The 22,920-nt window shown below is 45.1% G+C and overlaps 1 protein-coding gene across 1 annotated transcript in view; it reads left to right on the top strand.

Moving 5' to 3' along the window:
- POMGNT1 (protein O-linked mannose N-acetylglucosaminyltransferase 1 (beta 1,2-)) overlaps nucleotides 1–19,858 on the top strand; it is an 86,840-nt gene extending 66,982 nt beyond the window's left edge. Inside the window, exons 15-21 of the mRNA XM_030206094.1 lie at nucleotides 560–688; nucleotides 4,302–4,427; nucleotides 6,476–6,540; nucleotides 8,175–8,219; nucleotides 8,516–8,651; nucleotides 10,609–10,718; nucleotides 18,000–19,858. Coding sequence (XP_030061954.1) covers nucleotides 560–688; nucleotides 4,302–4,427; nucleotides 6,476–6,540; nucleotides 8,175–8,219; nucleotides 8,516–8,651; nucleotides 10,609–10,718; nucleotides 18,000–18,084 — 696 coding nt within the window. The 3' untranslated portion in view covers nucleotides 18,085–19,858. The remainder of the gene's footprint in view (nucleotides 1–559; nucleotides 689–4,301; nucleotides 4,428–6,475; nucleotides 6,541–8,174; nucleotides 8,220–8,515; nucleotides 8,652–10,608; nucleotides 10,719–17,999) is intronic.
- Nucleotides 19,859–22,920: the final 3,062 nt, after the last annotated feature.

Below are 22,920 nucleotides of genomic sequence, written 5' to 3'. Positions count from 1 at the left end.
TGTTGTTTCCTATCTTATTCTCAATCTGTAAAATTGTTTTTCTTGCACTGTAGCCTCACTACAGATTTATGGAAGCCACGTTGAGCCTGCTATCAGTGGGAAAATGTGGGATATAAATGTAATAATAAATAAATTTGGATTTAGCTCATGCCTTCCTCAGTAGCTCAAGGTGAGTTACAATCAGGTGCTGTAGATATTTTCCTGTCTGCGGAGGGGTGTGTTTGTACCTGAGAGACCATGTAGAGTTAAGTGATTTGCCCACGATCACAAGGTGTGTCAGTGAGATTTGAACCCTGGTTCTCAGCCTGCTGCTCTAGCTATTAGGCTACTTCTCCACTCCTCACCGGAAAGTCAGTTTATAGAATTGGTGGGGTGTTAAATTAAAAAGGAGAATTGCTCCGGAGGTTCTTACCTGTCCAGTGACTGCAGCTTGCAGAGGGAAGAAGGAAATGGTAAAGATGGCTTATAGCATGTTTGTTGCTGAAGCTTGATACCTGCCCCTTCCACCACCACCTCAATCCTTTAGGCATAGGGAATGAATGTTCTCTTTGTTGTTCAGGGCTATGAGCACACAGCAGAAGACCCGTCCCTATTATACCGAGTGGAGACCATGCCAGGCTTGGGATGGGTATTAAGGAAAAGTCTTTACAAGGATGAGCTGGAGCCAAAATGGCCGACACCCGAAAAGGTACTTTGTGTATTTTTGGTCTTGTTACATCACATTTTAATCTGTGGTGATCTCTTAATCTTTGGCGAATATATATGTATATTGATAGATACACATATACATAAATCTATTGTTATACTGTTCCAAAATAGCTGTTTCTTTATCAGGCCCCAAACCAGTCTAGATACATGGGTTTTGCTCTGCTACCAGCAGATGGAGACAGATCACCCTATACAGGGTGCTGTGCAACCTGCAGTTTCCCAGTATTCTCTGTCTACAGCAGATGGTAGATTTGCAGCCCATATAGCCATAGGCAGAACTGTAAAATGGAGACAGGTTGCTGGTGCGTTGGATCAGGCAGATCACTCATTCCTGTTGAGCAGAGAGATGTCCGAGTTTCTGGTTGGTCTGGGTCCCTTCTTTTCCTTCCCCTTCACTTTGGGACCCCTCTCTTAAAAAAAGAGAATAAGATAAAGACACAAAGTGACAAGTTAATTTCTACAGAAGCTGTTTTGTATGATAGCATAAAGCTTGTTAAAAAAAAAAAATGTCATCTGAAGCTACAGCTCTAGTTTTCAGAGTGTGAATGCTTAAAGTGGTGCCTGCTTTATTGGTAGCAAATTGGAGGAGCAACGTGGAGGGGGCAGAAAAGCCACTGTGAATTGCATGCAGGATGGCCTCCAAGGAGGCTTGCAATAGTGAGATGCCATGGTCTACTTTAGCAGTGGCTTGTATGCCTCCATCCCCTCAAGGGAGGGGAGCAGCTGCCAACATGAGAATAGTAACAACATAAGAGTAGCCATACTGGGCCAGACCTTTGGTCTGTCCCAATATGGCAACGCTTACGTTTTTATGTTAAAAGAGCTAATTCACTAAGAGATTTTTACATATTCACAGAATGAGAACGAAGGCTTCTTAACTCGGGTCCTGTGTGCCCTCTTGTGGCATCTGTTTCCTAGAAATATAATTTTAAACCTGCAATTTTTGGAAACATACTTTCAAATAATTGTGAGTTAATGTGTGTTCCCCCCCCCCCCCCCCCCCCCCCCCACCCCAAACCTTCCAATGGTGTTCTGATTTATATTTCATTCTTTAGGAACTCCACGTGAAAACTTGTTAGTCACTTCAGTAAAGTGAGGTACCACAGTTTTAAACTTTATGAGAACACTATATGGAACAGAAGCAAGAGAGACCTAGAATTGACACAGGTTTTTCAGTTGTAGTGGGTTCTAGTGAGTGCTGCTATTTTAAGGTATTCTTTGGTCAAGTGCGACCGTAGTGTATTCCTTGCTTTCTTCAGGGTTAAACGTGCCTTTTGTTCATCGAGAGCTAAAGGAGCTTTGTGGGGCTCTGGCTTGTGTTTTTAATTACTAGTCTTATTACCACCTCCCCAAATTAGTACTCACCAGCCACCCGCAATTTAGAGAGAGAAAAGACTAGGAAGGCCACGGGTATGAGAAAAGCAATTTTATTACTTACCAAGATACAGATACAAATCAGTATTTTCTCATATGGGAAAGCAGCACTGTTACATAGAAATGTAATCTGTGACTGTCTCTTCCAACCTACTACTCTGGTATCTTCCTCAGAGATCATTCTGTTCTCATCATCTATTTTCCCTTAAATTGCTAAATCACATTCTCTTGTTGATTATACTAGTTTCTTTCCCAAGGCCTGCCTTGCCCGTAAGGGTATGATAATCAAACATATAAATGGCAAGTGACCGACTCACCTGCAAATGCGCAGTAGAGACTTCCCTCTCTTTCCTGCCCCCACGTCAAGACGTGATGACGGAACAGAGAGGGAAACTCTGCGCTGAGGAGGAGTGCAGTCACTGCCAGCCACACGGACGTCGACGCTGCCGCTAATGCTACCGCTCCCCCCCCCCCCCCCCCCCCGGAGGTCGCCGCTGCCGCTCCCCCCCAAGGTCGCAGCCAACCCCCTCCACCAGGCCAGGCCCTCTCTTCTACATTTAACTTACAGCGCCGAAACCACAGGCAGATCAGCTCCCGTCGGCCTTCCTTCCCAGCCTGTGTCCCCCGGCCTCTCTGACGTTACGTCACACGAGGGCGGGACACAGGCAGAGAAGGAAGGCCGACGGAGCTGATCTGCCTGCGGTTTCGGTGCTGTAAGTTAAATGTGGAACAGAGGGCCCGGGTGGAGGGGGCCGGTGGCTACCTCGGGGGGGGGGGGGGGGAGCGGTAGCGGCGACCTCGGGGGGAGGGGCGATAGCAGCGACCTCGGGGGGGGGGGGGAGGGGAAGGCAGGAGAAATGCTCAGAAGGAGGAGGTGGGCCTTGGAGCTGAGAGGGAGGGGAGGGACGGAGGGGGGCCTTGGAGCTGGCTTGGACGGGGGGGGTGGCCTTGGAGCTGGGAGGGGAGGCCATGGAGCTGGGAGGGGAGGGAATGGGGCCTTGGAGCTAGGAAGGAGGGAGAGACGGGGGCCTTGAAGCTGGCAGGGAAGGAGGGAGGATGCTGGACATGGGAGGTCAGAAGTAGGGGGGCCTTGGAGCTGGGAGGGATGTACAGAGGGGGGCCTTGCAGCTGGCTGGGAGGGACGGAGGGGGGGCCCTTGGAGCTGGGAGGGAATCGGGCCTTGGAGCTGGGAGGGAGGGCCCGGGTGGAGGGGGCCGGTGGCGACCTCGGGGGGGGGGGGGGGGAGCGGTAGCGGCGACAGCAGCGACCTCGGGGGGGAGGGGAAGGCAGGAGAAATGCTCAGAAGGAGGAGGGGGGCCTTGGAGCTGCGAGGGAGGGGAGGGACGGAGGGGGGCCTTGGAGCTGGGAGGGGAGGGAATGGGGCCTTGGAGCTAGGAGGGAGGGAGAGACTGGGGGCCTTGAAGCTGGCAGGGAAGGAGGGAGGATGCTGGACATGGGAGGTCAGAAGTAGGGGGGCCTTGGAGCTGGGAGGGATGTACAGAGGGGGGCCTTGCAGCTGGCTGGGAGGGACGGAGGGGGGGGCCCTTGGAGCTGGGAGGGAATCGGGCCTTGGAGCTGGGAGGGAGGGAAGGAGGAAGGGCGGGGAGCCGAGGGGAGGGAGGGAGGGAGTTATACATCAAAATAGAGCATACCAATACTTGCCCGTTTTAACGGGCTTAACGGCTAGTAGATCATAAATTCCTGAGTTTAAACAGGCTCATGTTCTTTAATAAATTACAGTATTCTCAATCTCTGATTCCAGAGTCGCACCGGCTTCTTAGCCTCTGCCCTTTTTGACCTGTGCTGGGATGCTGACCTGTGCCCTTGATCCTACACTTGTTACGAGTCTGTATGTGCTCCTCTTTTTTTTTTTTTTTTTTTTTTTTAAGTTTATGTGCTTATTTTTTCAATAAACAATCTCAAAAGCAGATCAATGACAGCAACCAAACAGCACCCCCCAAACCTATACATGCTCTTGAGTCACTTTTGCAGACCCTCTCGTTTCCTTTAGGTGAGTGTGAAAGTGAGATACCCTTTTGAGGAGCAGATTCGTGTAATATTTAAGCTTTAATAGCGTACTTCTCAAGTGCTGCTTAGCATTTACTGTTCTACTTATACATCCCCAGACCAAGTTTTTGGCTTGTTTTTTTTTTTTTTTTTGAAAGACATCCTTCTGGCGTCCCTAGATACGTGACTGATAATCTTCTCGTTTTATATAGCTCTGGGACTGGGACATGTGGATGCGGATGCCTGAGCAGCGGAAAGGCCGAGAATGTATTATTCCTGATGTGTCACGGTCCTACCATTTTGGCATTGTTGGACTCAACATGAATGGATATTTCCACGTAAGTCACTGTTCATAATTTTGTTAGTGATCACTTTAGCAATTGATGTAAAAACCACTGGTCTGTATTAGGATAGTGAGGTATGAGCTTTGCTTTATGGCAGCAGAAACAAAGTTCTTCAGCACATTATTGCATAAACCTTTCAGAGGGTCCGAGTTCTGGAAAAGTAGTGGTGACGGGTAGCATGAGTCGACCAATGATGGTGTTCTCTTTGGCTTATTGAATTGTGTGGGCCGTCAGCGGCAGCAGTGGCAGAGCTGAAGGAAACGGATCAGACATGACAAGGTGATTTAGAGAAGTTTTACAAGAGTAGGATGCGAGATCTTGTGCATTTGCTGGATGTAGAAGGCTCATCCTGTCTGGTAACTGTATTGAGCTCTAATCCCTTATTTGTCCTTTTTGTCTGTTTTGACTAGATTGTAAGCTCTGTCGAGCAGGGACCGTCTCTTACATGTTTATTTTTTTATTTGTTGCATTTGTATCCCACATTTTCCCACCTATTTGCAGGCTCAATGTGGCTTACATTGTTCCGTAGTGGTGGTCGCCATTTCCGGAATGAGAAATACAAAGTGGTATTGCATTAAAGTTCATAAGTGATAGAGTAGATTAAGCAATCAAGTATAGAGAATTCATTGTCGTAATGAGAAATAAAGTGGTATTGCGTTAAAGTACATTCGTGACAGAGTAAATTAGGCAGTCAAGTATAGAGAGTTCGGTTTTGTCCAGTTCTGCTATGATTTTTGTTGTCTGGTATTTAGGATGGATCATTTATTTATTTATTGCATTTGTATCCCACATTATCCCACCTCTTTGCAGGCTCAATGTGGCTTACAATTCTTCATGGATGATGGAGGAAGAAGAGAACATACAATTGGTTTTACAGAGGGTTTTGGGTTACATGGTGGTGAAATACATGATGGTTTTAAAGCAGAAAGACATTAGAGAACATTTCTGGATATATTAGAGAGAGTGCAGTTATACATGTTGATATTTATGATATATTTTGTCAAAGAGATAAGTTTTCAGTAGTTTGCGGAAGTTGGTCAATTCATAGACCGTTTTCAGGTTGTGTGGCAGCGCATTCCAGAGCTGTGTGCTTGTATACGAAAAGGTTGATGCATGCATTGATTTGTATTTCAAGCCTTTGCACTTGGGAGGATGAAGGTTAAGGAATGTGCGAGAAGATTTTTTTGCGTTTCTGGGTGGTAATTCTATTAGGTCTGACATATATGCTGGGGCGTCACCATGGATGATTTTATGGACTAGAGTACAAAGTTTGAATGTGATGCGTTCTTTGAGTGGGAGCCAGTGCAGTTTTTCACGTAGGGGTTTTGCACTTTCGTATTTTGGTTTGCCGAATATTAGTCTGGCTGCCGTGTTCTGGGCTGTCTGGAGTTTTTTAAGTATTTGCTCTTTGCAGCCGGCGTAAAGTGAGTTACAATAGTCCAGATGACTAAGTACCAATGATTGTACCAGGTTGCGGGAGACACTCCGTGGAAAAAATGGTCTGATTCTTTTTAGTTTCCACATTGAATAAAACATCTTTTTAGTTATGTTTTTTGCGTGATTCTCAAGTGTTAGGTGTTGGTCGATGGTGACTCCAAGAATTTTTAGGGTATCCGAAATTGGTAGACTTAGTTTAGGTGTGTTGATGGTGGTGAATTCAGTCTTGTTGTATTGCGAGGTGAGTACTAGGCATTGGGTTTTTTCTGCGTTGAGTTTCAGTTTAAATGCGTCTGCCCAGGAGTTCATAATATGTAGGCTTTGGTTGATTGTGGTAAGCCTTTTTGAATAGGTTGTTTTTTTAGTAATTTTCGGAAGTTAGTTATGTTGTGCATTGTTTTTGTGGCTTAGTGTACAGCGCTGTGTACGTCTAGGAGCGCTCTAGAAGTAATTAGTAGTAGTTGAGTTCATCACTCCAGGTGCAAAGCAAATATATTATGTTCTCTCTGCCAGCCCCTCAAGGAAGATGCCCTGCTCTAGCTTTGCTGTATGAGTTTTATTAATGCACAGCTTTAACACAATCTTCTCCTTTCCCCCCCTTTTAGGAAGCCTACTTCAAAAAGCACAAGTTCAATACGGTTCCCAGTGTGCAGCTTAAAAATGTTGAAAGGTACGTGTACAGTGTGTGTATAATGTAAAGTCACAGTGCACTCAAATTCTGGTGCCAAAAATAGATACTAGTGGCTTGTCTAACTTTTTCTATACGTAAGCTCGGAGGAAAATCAAATAATTCCAGTGTGGAATTACAAGCAGGAAATTCTAAGCCTTTTGTTTACCATTTTAGGATTTATTGCCAAGCAGTTTACTCACTACTGCTTAACTTTGTTTTTATAACGTTAAGCAGCACTGTGCAGATCCGTTAAAGCAGCCCCTGATCTATGCAGTTTACAATCTAGTTGAGACACACAAGGTAAAGAATTTTCTAGCAGTCACCTGCTCTTGCAATAAAAGCTAACATGAGCAAGATAAGGTCACGGAGTCAGCGTTTTTGGATTTAAAAGTAACCTCAGAGGTGGGTGGGTGAATGGGACTTATATTGGGTGGCAGAGCCGGTGGGGGGGGGGAGGGGGGGGCGGCAGGGCTGGTGGTTGGGAGGCGGGGCTAGTGCTGGGCAGACTTCTACATTCTGTGCCGTGAAAATGGCAGATACTAATCAAGGTCAAGTATATACAAAAAGTAGCACATATGAGTTTATCTTGTTGGACAGACTGGATGGACCGTGCAGGTTTTTCTCTGCCGACATTTGCTATCTCTATATATAAAAGGCAGCACCAACATTCTAAATGAAGCCTCCAGCCGGAAGTGTGAAGGGGGAGAGATATCCGGTTTCCCCATGAGTGTCTGCCCCGCCCTCGCTCTCTCTGTAACACAAACAGTGAAGGAAAACACAGCAAAGCACGAAATCAAATCGCTCTCTCTGTAACAGTGAAGGACTCAGAGGGGGGAGGGGAGAGAGGGCAGAAGCCCTCACTATCTCTGTAACACAAACACAGCAGGAAACTTAACACTGAAGGACTCCGAGGGGGGAAGGGACAGAGAGCTGAGGGGACAGACAGCACACTCCCACATGCACACAGAAGAAAACCTTGCTAGCCCCCGTTTCATTTGCATCAGAAACGGGGCTTTTTTTTACTAGTGTTACTATATTTGGCTAGAGAGGGATCACAATGCACCAACATGTGAAGACCCTTCCAGGCAATTGGTGTTGCAAAATAGAAAGTAGGACACAGACAACAGTTTGCTCAGCAAGTGGAAGTCATGAAGAGGGGACGTAGGAGAAATAGTATTGGTACGCCAGAGCGCACGCACTTGCAGGTGTGAGATGAAATTTAACCTAAATACAGAAAGTGACAAGGAGTCAACTTAGAGCCACAAAAAGAAAGAGAATATGGCTGAAATTTGCAAGTCCTTCAAGTTATTAGCTGTGTAGACATAGGTGTTTCCATTTCATACTGCAAGAAGGTGGTGATGAGAATGCAGACAGTTGATTAACTTCTGACTGCTTGCTTAGTCCCAGTCACTGTGTTTTCCTATGAAAAGGTTGTCTTTTTGAAAGATTTTTCTTAGTGTGTATCTGAGAGTGAGGGATTCTGCTTCATGGCTTTCTAATTATACAAAATCAATGTTATTAGCACCATGGAATTTATAGATGCTTTGACAATACTCAGATTTACTGTAAAGGAAAAGCTGGTTGAATTGAGTAACACTACTTTTTCTTTTCTTTTTTTTTAAACCTCCATAAAGTTTGAGAAAGGATGCTTACGAAGTTGAAATTCACCAGCTGCTGAGGTAAACTTGTGTAAAAATATTAGTCAGTGTCCTTGTTAGCATGTGGATGCCTAATGTTTCTTGCGTGGTAAAGGAATTAGCTTGTCTGCCTAAGGGCTTACTATGGTTCTTTTACGTAGGCACAACCTGAGGCACACCCACTTTGTACTAAAAGGCATTGTTTCCCTTCCTCTAATCTGAGTTTATGCAGTTCAGTCACTTTCCCTTATGAATGTTCTCCTTATTTGCTGGAGATGTCTATTTTTCCCTTTCCCAGTACAATGTTTTCTGTTCACAGTACTGGTGCTTTGTTTCAGTGAGGCCAAGGTTTTGGACCACAGCAAAAACCCTTGTGAGGATTCCTTCATTCCCGACACAGAGGGCAAAACGTACGTGATGTTCATCCGAATGGAGCAAGAAGCAGATTTTACCACTTGGACTCAGATGGCAAAGGTGTCTGCTATAGTCACTATAAGCTGCTTTACTCGCATTCTGTTCTTGATGGCTGGTCTCAGTGTTGTGTAGTAAGGGGACAATTATTGCCTCTTTCCCAATAATGCGTTTTGTTTTTGCCTCGTAACTTCTCTTCAGTTTCTCTTGTAAAGAGCCCTCATTAATGTGTCAGGTAAACTGGGAGAAGGGGAACAGTGAAGGGGGCTGCAACCATTAGAGCCATCTCATGAACAACAGTACCTAACAGGAGAGAGAGGCAGGAAGGGCATCAGATCACACTCCTACCCACACTGTGTTCTTGTCTTTTCCTGCTTGGCAGGCAATGATATACAGAATGGTATGGAAGGCCTGCTGTTTCACCTACTGTGGCTGATTGGCTCATTGTCCTCACAAGAACCAATCAACCATGGGGAAGTAGGAGGAGCCTCTTGCTCAACAGGATGTCTTCCTTCTTCCAGTGCATAGTTCTGTAGGGGGTAAAGAGCAAAGGACGATTAGAGAATCAAGGGGGGGGGGGGGGTGAGAGGTGTGACATGGGAGCACAGGTATGTTTTGGGAGGCCGTGGTTGGGGGGGGGGGGGGGGGGGTTCGGGGAAGGTTTAGAAAGAAAGTGTGATTTAAGAAAATGTAGCGTGAGTTCAAGTTTGGGTCCTAAACTCGCGTGCAAAGATTCTGAACGTTTGGGCATCTGATTCACTGTTTGGCTGACTGTAGACATAATGTTAACCTATTCCCTGGAGCAGCAGTCAGACCATTCCACGTATAGAAAAGCAGCATGATTGCTAATCATTTAGTATAAAACAAATGTTGTGAAACACTTGCTTATAGTATTAGAACATTTAACAAGGCTCTTGGAGCAAGATGCACTAAAGACGTCGGTAATTCCCGTTCCCTACGGACTCCATAGCGAATCGGTAGGGAACGGGAATGCATCAACGATAGGGAATGCAAATGAGCTACTCGTTGTAGCTCACTTGCATTCTCTATTCCTTCGGTACCTGAGTTGGAGAATCAGGACGTCCCTTTAGATTAGGCTCCTGTTCCTGGTCTCTTCAGCCAATCAAAGCGGGCTTAGCTGGCTGTTGTCAGTGAAACGCGCTCTGATTGGCTGAAGGAGACCAGGAAGAGGAGCCTAATCTAAAGGGACGTCCCGATTCTCCGGCAAACAGGAAAATAGAAAAATTTTGCTGTGGAGGGGTAAGTGGCGCGGCGAAGACAAAATAGAAGGGGGGAAAAAAACACGAGCGCCAGCAGAGCAAAAAACTGCGAAAAAGAAAAGACGTCTCTCACAAGCGCAGAGAGAGTACGTCCTTAAAGGACACCCCTCACATGCGCTCCCTGCTTTTTTTTTTTCTTTTTTACCTTTTTTGGGGGGCCCTTTTCCTTTCCGATTCCCTTACAGGAGCCCTAACGAGAGGCGCAGACCTCCTGTTAGGGTTCCTACGGTAAGGGAATCGGAAAAACGGTACTGCATCTCATTATAATGGGCTGCAACGGTAGTGCAGCTCATTATAATAGGTTTTGAATCATTTGCATTCCGCTTTCGTTGCCTGCTACCGTGGCAGGGAAAATGCCCTTAGTGCTTGCCCCGGGTAAACTACTTGCGTTTTAAACTGGCTGGAACCAGTTTAAAACGCAAGTTGTGGGCTTGTTAGGATTTGTGCATCTGGCCCTTGGTGTCTGAGGTTAGGAAGATATATTCTGCTCCTTTCACTCAGGTCTTGAATGAGTTAACACTTATAAAGTGAAAGGCTACTCAGGCAAAGTGTATAAATAGAAAAACTGAGTGGGCCATTAAATCAGTGTGATAGAAAACCACTTCACACTCTAGGTAGCCACTTACTGATGAAAACACTTGTCCAGTTCAGTGTTTGTTCCAGTAAGTTTCTGCTGTCATGGAGCCTGCTCTTCCGCTGGGCCGCTCGTTTGCTTCAAGGATGCTCTTCTCCTTCCTTAGTGCCTCCATATCTGGGACCTAGATGTCCGCGGAAACCACAAAGGACTATGGCGCCTCTTCCGAAAGAAGAACCACCTCCTTGTAGTTGGAGTTCCTGCCTCGCCTTACTCGTGAGTACTGTAGCTGGACTTAAGCATCTTTCCTGCAGACTGAGGGGACTATGTTCCTCACTGATTCTGAAAAAGCTAATCATACAGAGACCAAAAATTTGACCTTAATTACAGCATAAAGTGAAAGCAGTGTGATTGTGTTCAGATTCAACACATTAATCATATGCTCTGTTTTTTCTTTTTACATTTTATAATATTCTTTATTACAAACCCCAAGTCAACAAATACAGACGGGTATGAAACAAACAGCATAGGGCACCATTAACGTTACACAGATCATACACACCCTGTGGTGATTTTTAATGTAATACCGCTCTCCGTCTTGCCCCATCCCCATCCTTGGCCACCTTTAAATCTAGACTGAAAGCCCACCTCTTTAACATTGCTTTTGACTCGTAACCACTTGTAACCACTCGCCTCCACCTACCCTCCTCTCTTACTTCCCGTTCACATTAATTGATTTGATTTGCTTACTTTATTTATTTTTTGTCCATTAGATTGTAAGCTCTTTGAGCAGGGACTGTCTTTCTTCTATGTTTGTGCAGCGCTGCGTATGCCTTGTAGCGCTATAGAAATGCTAAATAGTAGTAGTAGTAGAAGTAGCATTCCCCCTTCCTCCTCCCCCCCTCCTTCCCTCTCCTCCACCTTCCCACCTCACCAACTTTGTTGTGTAGTGTGGTAGGCTCGAGATCGCACATGTGGCTCCAAAGTGTTCCATCTTTAAATATTTGTTAAACTTTTATTAGACTTTTGTCTCTTATCTGACTACTTTGATGTTAACACATTTTATTTTTGGTTAACACAGTATTTTTGTTTACATTATAATTTCACATCTCTAGAAGGGACCTATATGGTCTGAAAAGCTTATGTAGATCATTGCCAGCTCCAGATAATTTGTATCCGAGCAGCATAAGAATTGTCGGAGCCTGTAGAAAAGCCACTTTCCTTAGCAACCCTCCAAACTGGTATGTATGCCTACCAGCAGAGGGAGACTGAGAACATCTGACTTTGAAAACACTATGTCTCCCCTGTGCAGACCCCTAGCCAGCCAGTATTTCTCAATCTCCCAGAAGAGGTGGACGAACAGTCTGGTGGGCCCTGGGGGGGATATTTTAGTGTTTTCTTTTCTCAGCTGTACCCTGGTACTAGAAGGAAAAAAAAATTGAAGTGCTTCAGGGATGCTGGTTCGTGAGAGCCACGTTTACCACTTGGGTGTTACACCTGGATGACCGGGTCCCTCTCCTCTGCCCTCCTGTCTGTAGTGGGCTCCTGTGTGCCTTGGCTGCTGGTCATCCGGGAGTCTTAAGTGCCCCTGGGCTGGTGATCAGCTCACAGCAACTCTTGATTTACAAAATAATAATTATAAAAGGACTTCCTTTCTGGAGCTGATTAGTGCAGTGCTTTGGGAGGGCAGAGGGCTACGCTACTGGTGCTGGTTCTTCGAGGCAGGTGGGTTCTGCCTCTTGTAGCTCTGTGGGATTAGTATTGGGGAAGTTGCTTATTCTAGGATAAGCAGCATAAAATGTATGTACTTTTTTGGGAATCTTGCCAGGTCCTTGTGACCTGGATTGGCCACTGTTGGAAACAGAATGCTGGGCTTGATGGACCTTAGGTCTATCCCAGTATGGCAATACTTGTATAGTTACGTGCTTCGGTGCCTCTCCTGGGCCCTGCATTGTCGGGGCCACCCGGGTTGGGGGTGGATGGGGCCATTGGCTTTCCTCAAGAATTTGTTTGGCCTCTGTATCGGGCCTAAAAGGTGGGAGAGGCGTTTCAAGTGGGTGGCTGCCCCTGGTTCAGAGGCTGCAAAGAGGCCCAGAATGGATTGGGCTGGTATGATGGAGAATCCCTCCAGTCATCCTCTCAGAGGAGAAGGTTAATGACTTTGAGGGGGAAGACCAAGTGGAACGGGGTCTGGAGGAGAAAGTGCTGGTTCCTGGGGAGTACCCTTCAGTTGTTAGGATCTTCCACAGGAATGAGCTGGCGGAGTTGATTGCTCAGATGTATTTGACTTTTAAATTTGAACAGGAGGATGTGCCTACAGAGTTTTCACGTGGATCCGCTGGTGAAGAGAATCTGTCAGCCGTCCTAAGTCCTTCCCTATGAATCAGGATCTGCTGGCCGTGGTCCAGGCCGAATGGTCATCTCCAGATGCCCCTTGTAAGGAGGAAATTGGAGAGTCATGGGATAGGAGGTAGTGTTCTATTGTGGATTAAAATCTGGTTAAAAGATAGAAAACAGAGAGTAGGGTTAAATGGTCAGTTTTCTCAATGGAGAAGGGTAGTTAGTGGGGTTCCCCAGGGGTCTGTGCTGGGACCGCTGCTTTTTAACATATTTATAAATGGCCTAGATGAGAGTAACTAGTGAGGTAATTTAATTTGCTGATGACACAAAGTTATTCAAAGTTGTTAAATCGCATGAGAATTGTGAAAAATTACAAGAGGACCTTACGAGACTGGGATACTGGCATCCAAATGGCAGATGACATTTATTGTGAGCAAGTGCAAAGTGATACATGTGGGAAAGAGGAACCTGAACTTATAGCTATGTGATGCAAGGTTCCATGTTAGGAGTCTCCAACCAGGAAAGGGATCTGGGTGTCATTGTTGATACGTTGAAATTCTCTGCTCAGTGTGCTGCTGTGGCTAAGAAAGCAAATAGAATGTTAGGTATGAAACGAATGGAAAACAAAAATGCGGGTGTTAAATGACTTTGTATCGCTCCATGGTGCACAATCGTGTGCAATTCTGGTCACCGCATCTTAAAAAAATATATAGTGGAATAAGGAAAGGTACAGAGAAGGGCAACTGAAAATGATAAATTGATGGGACAACTTCCCTATGAGGAAATAAAGCGGCTAGGGCTCTTCATCTTGGGAAAAAGACGGCTCAAGGGAGATATAATAGATGTTTATAAAATGAGTGGAGTAAGTACAACTGGGGATGGGGTGGAGACTGGGAGGGGGGAAGAGTGGAGGGATAAAAAAAAAAAAAGTTTGACCCTGGTTAAATTTTGGGAGATCTATGCATTGTACATTAGAAACGTTCTGTAATACTGCTTATACTATTGTGCTGTACCATATTGAGGTGTCAATAAAACAGTTGAAACATAAATGAGTGGAGTTGGAATGGGTAGACTTGGATCGCTTGTTTACTCTTTCCAAAATTACTGCAACTAGGGGACATGCAATTAAGCTACAAAGTAGTAAATTTAAAACAAATCGGAGAAAATATTTCATCACGCAACGTGTAATTAAACGCTGGAATTTGTTGTGAGAGAATGTAGTAAAAGCAGTTAGCAGGGTTTAAAAAAAAGGTATGGATAGCTTCCTAAAAGAAAAGTCCATATGCCATTATTCAAATGGACTTGGGGAAAATCCACTGCTTATTTCTAGGATAAGCAGCATAAAATGTATTGTACTCTTTTGGGATCTTGCCAAGTACTTGTAACCTGGATTGGCCACTATTGGAAAAAGGATTCTGGGCATGATGGACCTTTGGTCTGTCCCAGTATCGCAATACTTATGTTCTTATACAGTTTCTGCAGCAGATAGGGAGACTGTCAAGCCTCCCACTGTAGATGCTCTGGTGACGGCAGTGACCAAAAAGACTATTTCGGTGGATGGTGGTGCGGCGCTCAGAGACCCTAGGGATAGGTGGATGGAATGTAGTTTTGACCTGTAGGCGCTGACTGTTCAGTCGTGCATATGTGGGGGTCATGTGGTCAGAACCTCCTTCCGGTGGGTGGAAAAGGTACTGGATGGTTCTCTGTAGAGGTTGGCCAAGCTTGAGATAGGGGCATCTTTTTTGGCGGATGTTCTCTGATTTGTTGAGGGCCTCAGCGAAGATTGTCCCTGGTGGTTGGGGCCCATAGAACATTGTGGCTTTGAGGATGGGTTGCTGATGCAGTGTCTGAGTTGGACAAGCTGGTTTGCAGTTTTGATGGCAAGATTCCCCGTTTGCCTGAGGATAGGTCTAATATCAGTGGTCATAATATGTTGTCCAGGGGGTGTTTTAGAGATGCCAAGCATTATCGCCTGGGAAGGTTCAGTGGTACCCAGCATTCAGTGGTACCCTGTCGTTCCCGTCTGAAGGCGGAAGCGATTTCAGGGAACTCTGGACCATCTTATTTGACTCAAGGCAGTGGTTCTCGTACCCAGCGCAGAGCCCTAGCTAGGATGTTATTCGATCTATTTTGTGATTACTACTACTACTACTTAACATTTCTAGAGCGCTACTAGGGTTACACAGCGCTGTACAAAATAAACAAAGAAGGACGGTCCCTGCTAAAAGGAGTTTACAATCTAAAGAACGAAATGTCAAGTTGGGGCAGTCTAGATTACCAAGAACAACTCCTTTCGACCAATCCTAGATCTGAAATAGGTCAACGGATTTCTGAAGGTTCCTTCTTTCCACATGGAGATGCTGCGGTCGGTGGTTGCCACAGTTCAAAAGGGCGAGTACCTCACTTTTTTGGATCTCACGGAGGCGTATCTGCACATCCCTATAAGGCAGTCCTATCAGCGTTTTTCCATCTTGGGAGAGCATTTTCAGTTTTACGCTCTTCCATTTGAGCTGGCGACAGCTCCTCACACTTTTTCCAAAGTGATGGTGGTGGTGGTGGCGGCACTTCACTAGGAGGGGATCCTGGTCCATCCTTATCTAGACGACTGGCTGATTCAGGTGAAATCTCTGCAGGAGAGTGGAAAGGTGACAGTTCGGGTGGTGCACTTTTTGGAGTCATTGGGCTGGATGGTGAACTCAGTCAAAGAGTTCCTTCGAGGAGTGAAAATTCTTCAACCGCCTAGGCACCCGTTTGTTCCCTCTTGGGATCTCAGTTTGGTCCTGGAGGCATTGGTAGGTTCTCCGTTTGAGCCATTGCAGAAGACTACTTGCAAAGATCTAACATTATAGATGTTTTCTTGGTAGCCATTTCTTCGACCTGCAGGATTTCAGAGTTGCAAGCCTTGTAGAGAACCTTCCCATATTTTTTTTCCCCACAGAGAAGGTGACTGCATCCTGTAGGGGTCTTTTACTGCTGTCTCACCTTTGCTGTTTAGGCCTAAACCATCTTTCTTGATCTGATATGGATTCTGCAGCCTCAGGCCTGAATTCATCAGAAACCAGCTTTCTTCAAGGAGAACTACTTCTTGGCACAGCTATGCTATTGACATCACCATCCAAGGACATTTGTTTATGTGCACTAGCCATCCACCTTATCTCCTGGAAAGGTGAGTAGGAGAGTACCTTACAGAAACAGTGTCTCCGGTACATCTGTGAGAGTTTGCTACCATCAAACTTGTGACTGATAAGAGATTTTTGCTGGAATCACAAGGCTTCATTGTCATGACCGTGAATTCTGCTGGACAGAGTTGCATGGTGTGATTGGTCCATATGTGTCACTTGACCCAGAGGAATGCCAGTGCTGGACAGGAGAGAAAGAAAGGGTGGAGAAGAGAAGAAGATTTTCTGGTGTATGGTTCTTTCTCAGAGGAGTTAAGACTATTTTTTCCTACACACCTTTGATCCCTTGTGCTGAAAGCTGAGAAGGTCAAGTTCAGTCGCAGGCCAGTGGCTTCCCCAGAGACTGAGTGACCAGCTGCACAGAATATAGACTTTGGACAACAACCTGATCTACAGGGGCTCGCAGTAAATCTGGAGCCTGAACAGGAGCCGATTCATCACTCCCTTGCACTTGAACCTACAGGACCTCAAGGGTGAGATTCGGGACTTTTCTTCTTATGGTTCAGGGTTTAATTGGCGTTTGTCTTTGCCTTCAACTGGTTACAACAGGACCTGTGGTTAATAGCCTAATAACTGCTGATGTTGATAATCTTTTCTCAGGATATTATAGCTGTATAATTACTTATATATATATATATATATATATTTTTTTTTTTTATATTGGTGTAATAATTGGTATGTTTTTGGAGCTGGCATTAGGGTTTGCTAGCGAGGGAGGAATGAGGGAGACCCACTGAAGAGGTTTTACAGGTCTGGGATTTTCTCCCAGACTTGTCAAACCTAAGCCCACCCCCCTCCAAAACACAAGACCTGGCCCCCACATCACACAAAAATGCCCTGGTGGTCCAATGGAACCGCTAGCTTCCCCCTTCCCCCCCCCCCCCCCCCCACATCGCACAAAAACGCCCTGGCAGTTTAGTGGGACCGCTATCTATCTGCCCCCCATCCACCTCCAATGGCCTACCTCTCCGTAGTGATGGTAGTAGTTGGAGGAGGGAGGAACTAGCACTCCCTCTCTCTTCTTCAGGCGCCTTCCCAAATTGCAGGCCCTGGGATGCACTGGGTAGGGCTTAACCCTTATATGGAAGTGTATTCTTAACCCATATACGGTGCCTGTTTTCTCCAGCTGAGCTCTTTCATTCTCATGAGAATAACAGGAGAAACGCAAGGCTCAAACTGAGAGCTGTGCTGTGCCTGGATCTGAGCTATTCCCTGCACTAAAAAGATGCTTCTGCAGAGAGGAAATGGGGCAAAATAGAAAAACAAACGGGTAAGGAGCCCCATTACTTTTATTCTTTGATCCAACAGCTGCACAAATTCTGCATTGCACAGTTGTGCAGGATTCCCCCTGGATTAAACCTCTTAATAATAGCTGAGTTACCCATCATTGGTTGGGAAATCCAATGTCAGTCAAACTTTGTAAAATATATATTACATCATATTTTTCTAACAAAGCACTGGGATGTCGAGTGTCTTTTGGTTGGTTTAGAGTTAGTGGTGAATGTATACTAATTTTTTCTGATTTTCTCAGCATGCTACATATAAGCTGGCCATGAGAAAATCAAAATTCCTAGGGTAATACCTGCTACCTTAAGTGATTGACCCGCCATCAGTAAAAGGTCTCACCAAAGAGTGAATTAATTTTTTTTTTCAAAGAGTCTGTCTGAAGCCTGTAGCTCAGAGAAAACAGAACATATGGTGTAGACAACCAGTTCCATGATCTTTTTGTGGATGAAAACGTGTCCCCTGCTAAGTTTGGTGCACTTACTTGAGTATCCAGATCCATAAAGAACAAGCTGTAACATTGTTACATACAAAAGAGCTGAAATATTTTGCAGCACTCCCATACCAAGAGCCTTGGCCACACAAGGCTCAGATAAGGAGGGGCACAAAAACTTCTTCCAGCCCACCATCTCCTCTCATTAGTGGTTGTGAAGTGGGCATTTTGCATATGCTACAGCCATAGCTCAGAACAAAACTTTGTGTAAGTGATTCTGCAATGAGTAAGCTTCGTGTTTTAATTTGTTTTTCATTCCAGGGCAAAGAAGCCTTCATCAGTGACTCCAATTTACATGGAACCCCCTCCAAAGGAGGATGCAGCAGGTGGTGCAGAGCAGACATGAAGGAGTCCACTTCTCAGTTACTGTGGCAAGAGACAGACACACAAAAGCACCGTGTCCACTATAAGTACCGTGTACTACGTTTGAGCATGCTCCATATGCCTGGGGGCTAGAATGAGCCCAGTGAACAGCCTCAGCCGGTTTTGGAAGTGTTAGGCCTGCTGTAATATTTTTGTAAACACAGACGTTTACTTTTCGTAACACTGAACAGATTTTTTACTAATTTAAAATGTAGCGGCAGGGGATCCTCTCAAGCCCTGCTCAGCAAAGACTGAACAAGATGGTACTGGTAATTGTTGTTGGGTAGTGTGCAGTGGCTGTTTTCCTATCTTTGAATAGTGGACTTTTTCAATCCCTTTTTAAAGCATCCTATGAGATTGGGGCTGTTTTGATTCTCCTGAGGGACTAAGGTGAAACATGTTTGAGTGTGTACGCATGTGTATATGCTATTTTTAGTGGCTTCCCATGTAAACCTGCCCTGCTGAAGCTTCCATGCAGTGCAAGTCCGAGCAGCACTGATGGGATGAGCAAAGCCGAACTGTACGCATCACAGGTGTCATGAGGAAGACCAGAATAAGTCCTGACTGTAGAAGAGATTTGTACAGCCAGGCACTTCTTGTTCTAGAACAGTGCTTAATACTGGCTTTTATACTTCAGTCTCTTTTGCCCCCATGGTAAGTAGATAAACATGTGCAGACTTCGGATTCTTAAGGAACCTGGTGAGAGAGGGGAGTTAGCACTCCATAAGCTCGTTTACCAAATTAAAGAGTTTTGCAGAATTCAGCCCTAGCGGAGAAACACGGACAGCAGAGGTGGGCAAGTCGGTGAAAGCTCAGCTCAGTATGACTCAGGAGTTAGCAGAGTACTGTTGTGTAAGAAACTGCATGTACTATGCTGCGTATACACTGATCTTCAGCTGCTGCATCTGGTACGTACTGCTGGTTAACCTTGCAAAAAGGGTCATTTTCTATTTATAATGTCAGCTGCTCTGTTACAGGTACTTTAAAGGAAGCCTGACATTTAACATTTGGCAGCTGTCGAAGTGTTTATGTCAAAGTACACTGGAAAGCTTATTTTGCACAGGGATAAACCACAATAATGGTACTAAAATCAGAACAAAAAGTATACATACTCAAATCCACTATTAAGGGTGGTGCATTTCAGGTTTAAGATAGGAAGGGGTAGGTGGTAAGCCAAGTCTTGTGATGAGATGAAAGGGTCAGGTGATGTGCTATAGGGCAGGAATGAGCAAATGCTTGGCCTAGTTTGATGCAAGGGAGGGAAGAGCCAAGGGGCTAGCTTGGTGGTGATTAGTGGGTGCAGAGGGACAGGTGGCAAGCTTAGTCTCATGTTAGGGAAAAGGGGCAAGTACCATAGTGTATACAAATGCAAGTGGCAAGAATAATCATAGATGCCGAGGGAAGAGGCAGATGAGTCTGGCTTTGCGTGTAGAGGACTTTAGCGTTCTATAGGACATGTAGGATTTCCAGACTATAGATTCATCATTCTTGTGTGGTGGCCCTTCTGAATTTATGGTGATTTCTTTTTTGGGGGGGGGGGAGGGGGGTGACTTTGGAAACTAACTTTGCTGCAGGAGACAATGAATGGCCCTTTCCCAGGATAAGCTTTTCATTCAGGGAACACAAATCCCATGCATTATTTCTTTGCGAGTATCAGCTGTGGGTTAGCATACCCTTAAAGCTAGAATCAGTCATGGCAAAGCTAAGTCCTGACTGATTTTAGCCAAATCCAATGAATAAAACACTAATCAAAATGATTTGCTTCTTTTTTGCTTTTTTTCATTTCTGTTTTACAGGCTCCGTATATTGGATATTAATGCACTTAATACGCAGAGGTGGTTTGCACGTCTGGGTTTTGAAACTGTGTAAACTTGGAGGGTGTAAACCTCTTTGTAGGATCAGCTGCTATGAGAATGTTGCAAATGCTTTTGGAAGCACAGAAGAAGGGCTATTCAACTCTGTTTTGTGTTCAGGTCTCTGTTACTGTTCAGCTGTAGCACTTTCCTTTGCAAGTTTTGGGATAACTCAGCCCTCTCTTGTATTGAGACTTGTACCAAGACCTATGATTTTAAGAAAGGGAAATGGGATTTGATTTCCACCAATAAGAGCCAACCTCATCAGTGATGTCACAATGGCTTGATTGCCCGATACTTGGCTCACTTCTGATATTCTGATGTCATAAGGGAAAGGGAAATGGGACTTATATACTGCCTTTCTGAGCTTTTGCAACTGCATTCAAAGCGGTTTACGTATATTCAGGTACTTATTTTGTACCAGGGGCAATGGAGGGTTAAGTGACTTGCCCACAGTCACAAGGAGCTACAGTGGGAATCAAACCCAGTTCCCCAGAATCAAAGTCCACTACACTAACCACTAGGCTACTCCTAGAGTGATCATTTATGACAGCAACAGTTAACATACACCCTTCCCCCTCAAAAAAACAAAAACAACTTTATCTGCTACTCAGATTCATTTATATTCCGGCAATTTTTTTAGACTTTCACACCCTCAGTTGCTTGTCTTTCTCAATGGAACGGAAAACTCACTTTTATTTGTATTTCCTTAGCATTCCACAGATCAGTCCAGAATGTGAGCAACTGAGAAAATTAAACAGCCATGGTATAGAAGGCAGTGTTCTGTTTTGGTTTGGGAACGGGCACCAGGCTTTTGAACGTGCTCTCCACACTGTTTTCTTCTCTTACTACTTTATGGGGAAAGGGAAATCACAGGTTTTTCCCTCAGAGACCCCTGGGGCTGCTCCCCTTGATCCAATGGATTCCTTTGTAAGACATTGGGAAGCTCTGGAGTACAGCTGCTGGGAGTTGAGCTGGAATGGGTGGACGGGCAAACTCCTTTGGCTTTGTAACACTTAGTCCTGAGCTGCAAATGCTGCCCAATGAGCCCCGAGCGTCATGCCCCCTATGGAGGCTGAACATGCACTTTAACCATTTAACACCTTTCATGCTCAGTGTGGAGACCCAAGCTGATTCTCCCAGAAGTGGAGCTCAGCGTTTGGCCCAGGAACGAGATGCTGTCGGAGAAGCAGCTGTTAACTATCATTTCCCGACATGAGGCCAATAAGCGAGAAAGGAGAGCAACTAACTGCTGCTTCAGGTCCGACCATGATTCAGTTAGAGGCTGACCGAAACTGGGGTTTTTTTTTTTTTAGTTTTAGTTTCCTTCGAAAGCACTACCGAAATGGTCACCACTTTCTGCTGAAACTTATCACCTGGTTTTCAACCAAAACTGAAAAGTAAAGTTTGGTTTTGTGAATGTGAACCAATGAGCTCCTCTGGAGATCGTCAGAGCTTGCAGTCTTTTGCTTGAACCCTCCAGTCCCAGGAACTGCAAGCACAGGCTGACTACTGGGAGAGTGATTTTTAACAAGGTCTTCTCAAGTCTGGCACGTTTTAGGTTCCCAAGTCAAAGCAAATGTAGTTAAATATCTTCTGAGACGGGACCTGTATTTATTTATTTGTTGCATTTGTGTCCCACATTTTCCCACCCATTTGCAGGCTCAATGTGGCTTACAGTGTTCCGTCATGGCATTCGCCATTCCAGAGTAAAAGATACAATTGGTATTGCATAAAGAACATGAGAATGTTAAAATAAAATTTAAAAAAATCGTGATTACCAGCTTTTTATGCTGCTTCAAATTTTGTACAAGTAACAAGCGAAAGTAGCATTGAAATGTTTCCCGTTTTGTATTTAGTTGAAGGACCACTATGATATAGATTCTTACTTAAATAGGGTAAAGGAGTCCAGACACTGGTCTACACTGCAGACATTATACCAGGCTGATGAATAGAAAAGCACATTAATGTTACCGAATGCGAGGACTACGCTGTGAAAAATTTACAATCAAGATGCAAAGTGAAGTATTTTTTCACGGAGAGAGTAGTGGATGCTTGGAATGCCCTCCCGCGGGAGGTGGTGGAAATGAAAACGGTAACGGAATTCAAACATGCGTGGGATAAGCATAAAGGAATCCTGTTCAGAAGGAATGGATCCTCAGGAGCTTAGTCAAGATCGGGAGGCGGGGCTGGTGGTTGGGAGGCGGGGATAGTGCTGGGCAGACTTATACGGTCTGTGCCAGAGCCGGTGGTGGGAAGCGGGACTGGTGGTTGGGAGGCGGGGATAGTGCCGGGCAGACTTATACAGTCTGTGCCAGAGCCGGTGGTGGGAGGCAGGGATAGTGCTGGGCAGACTTATATGGTCTGAGCTAGTGCTGGGCAGACATATGGTCTGTGCCAGAGCCGGTGGTGGGAGGCGGGGATAGTGCTGGGCAGACTTATACGGTCTGTGCCAGAGCCGGTGGTTGGGAGGCGGGGATAGTGCTGGGCAGACTTACATGGTCTGTGCCCTGAAGAGCACAGGTACAAATCAAAGTAGGGTATACACAAAAAGTAGCACATACGAATTGTCTTGTTGGGCAGACTGGATGGACCGTGCAGGTCTTTTTCTGCCGTCATCTACTATGTTACTATGTAAGTACAATACATTTCTCAAATATTTTCTAATATATAAACTTCATTCCATTGTAACATCATTTCCCTACTAACACCAGAAGCTGCCCAGTACATGTGCTTGAAAATAATCACTTCAGGTTCCTTTCTCATAGGATCTAGCTTCTGCACACCACAAGTTTGATTAAAACGCTGCATCCTCATTATGCACAACAGAGCCTGGAAATTCTTTAGAATCACCCAAACAGTATCCAAACCAGAAATACATAATAATTTCAATAATGAAATACCATATTGTACCTTCAAGAAAAATAACCTCCACACACACAGACGTCAGTTAATGAAACCTGAAT

The sequence above is a fragment of the Microcaecilia unicolor genome, chromosome 6 (genome assembly GCF_901765095.1).
Source record: "Microcaecilia unicolor chromosome 6, aMicUni1.1, whole genome shotgun sequence".
NCBI classification, from domain to species: domain Eukaryota; kingdom Metazoa; phylum Chordata; class Amphibia; order Gymnophiona; family Siphonopidae; genus Microcaecilia; species Microcaecilia unicolor.
Note: the sequence above shows the minus strand (reverse complement) of the source record. Positions and strands in the feature narration are given on the sequence as shown.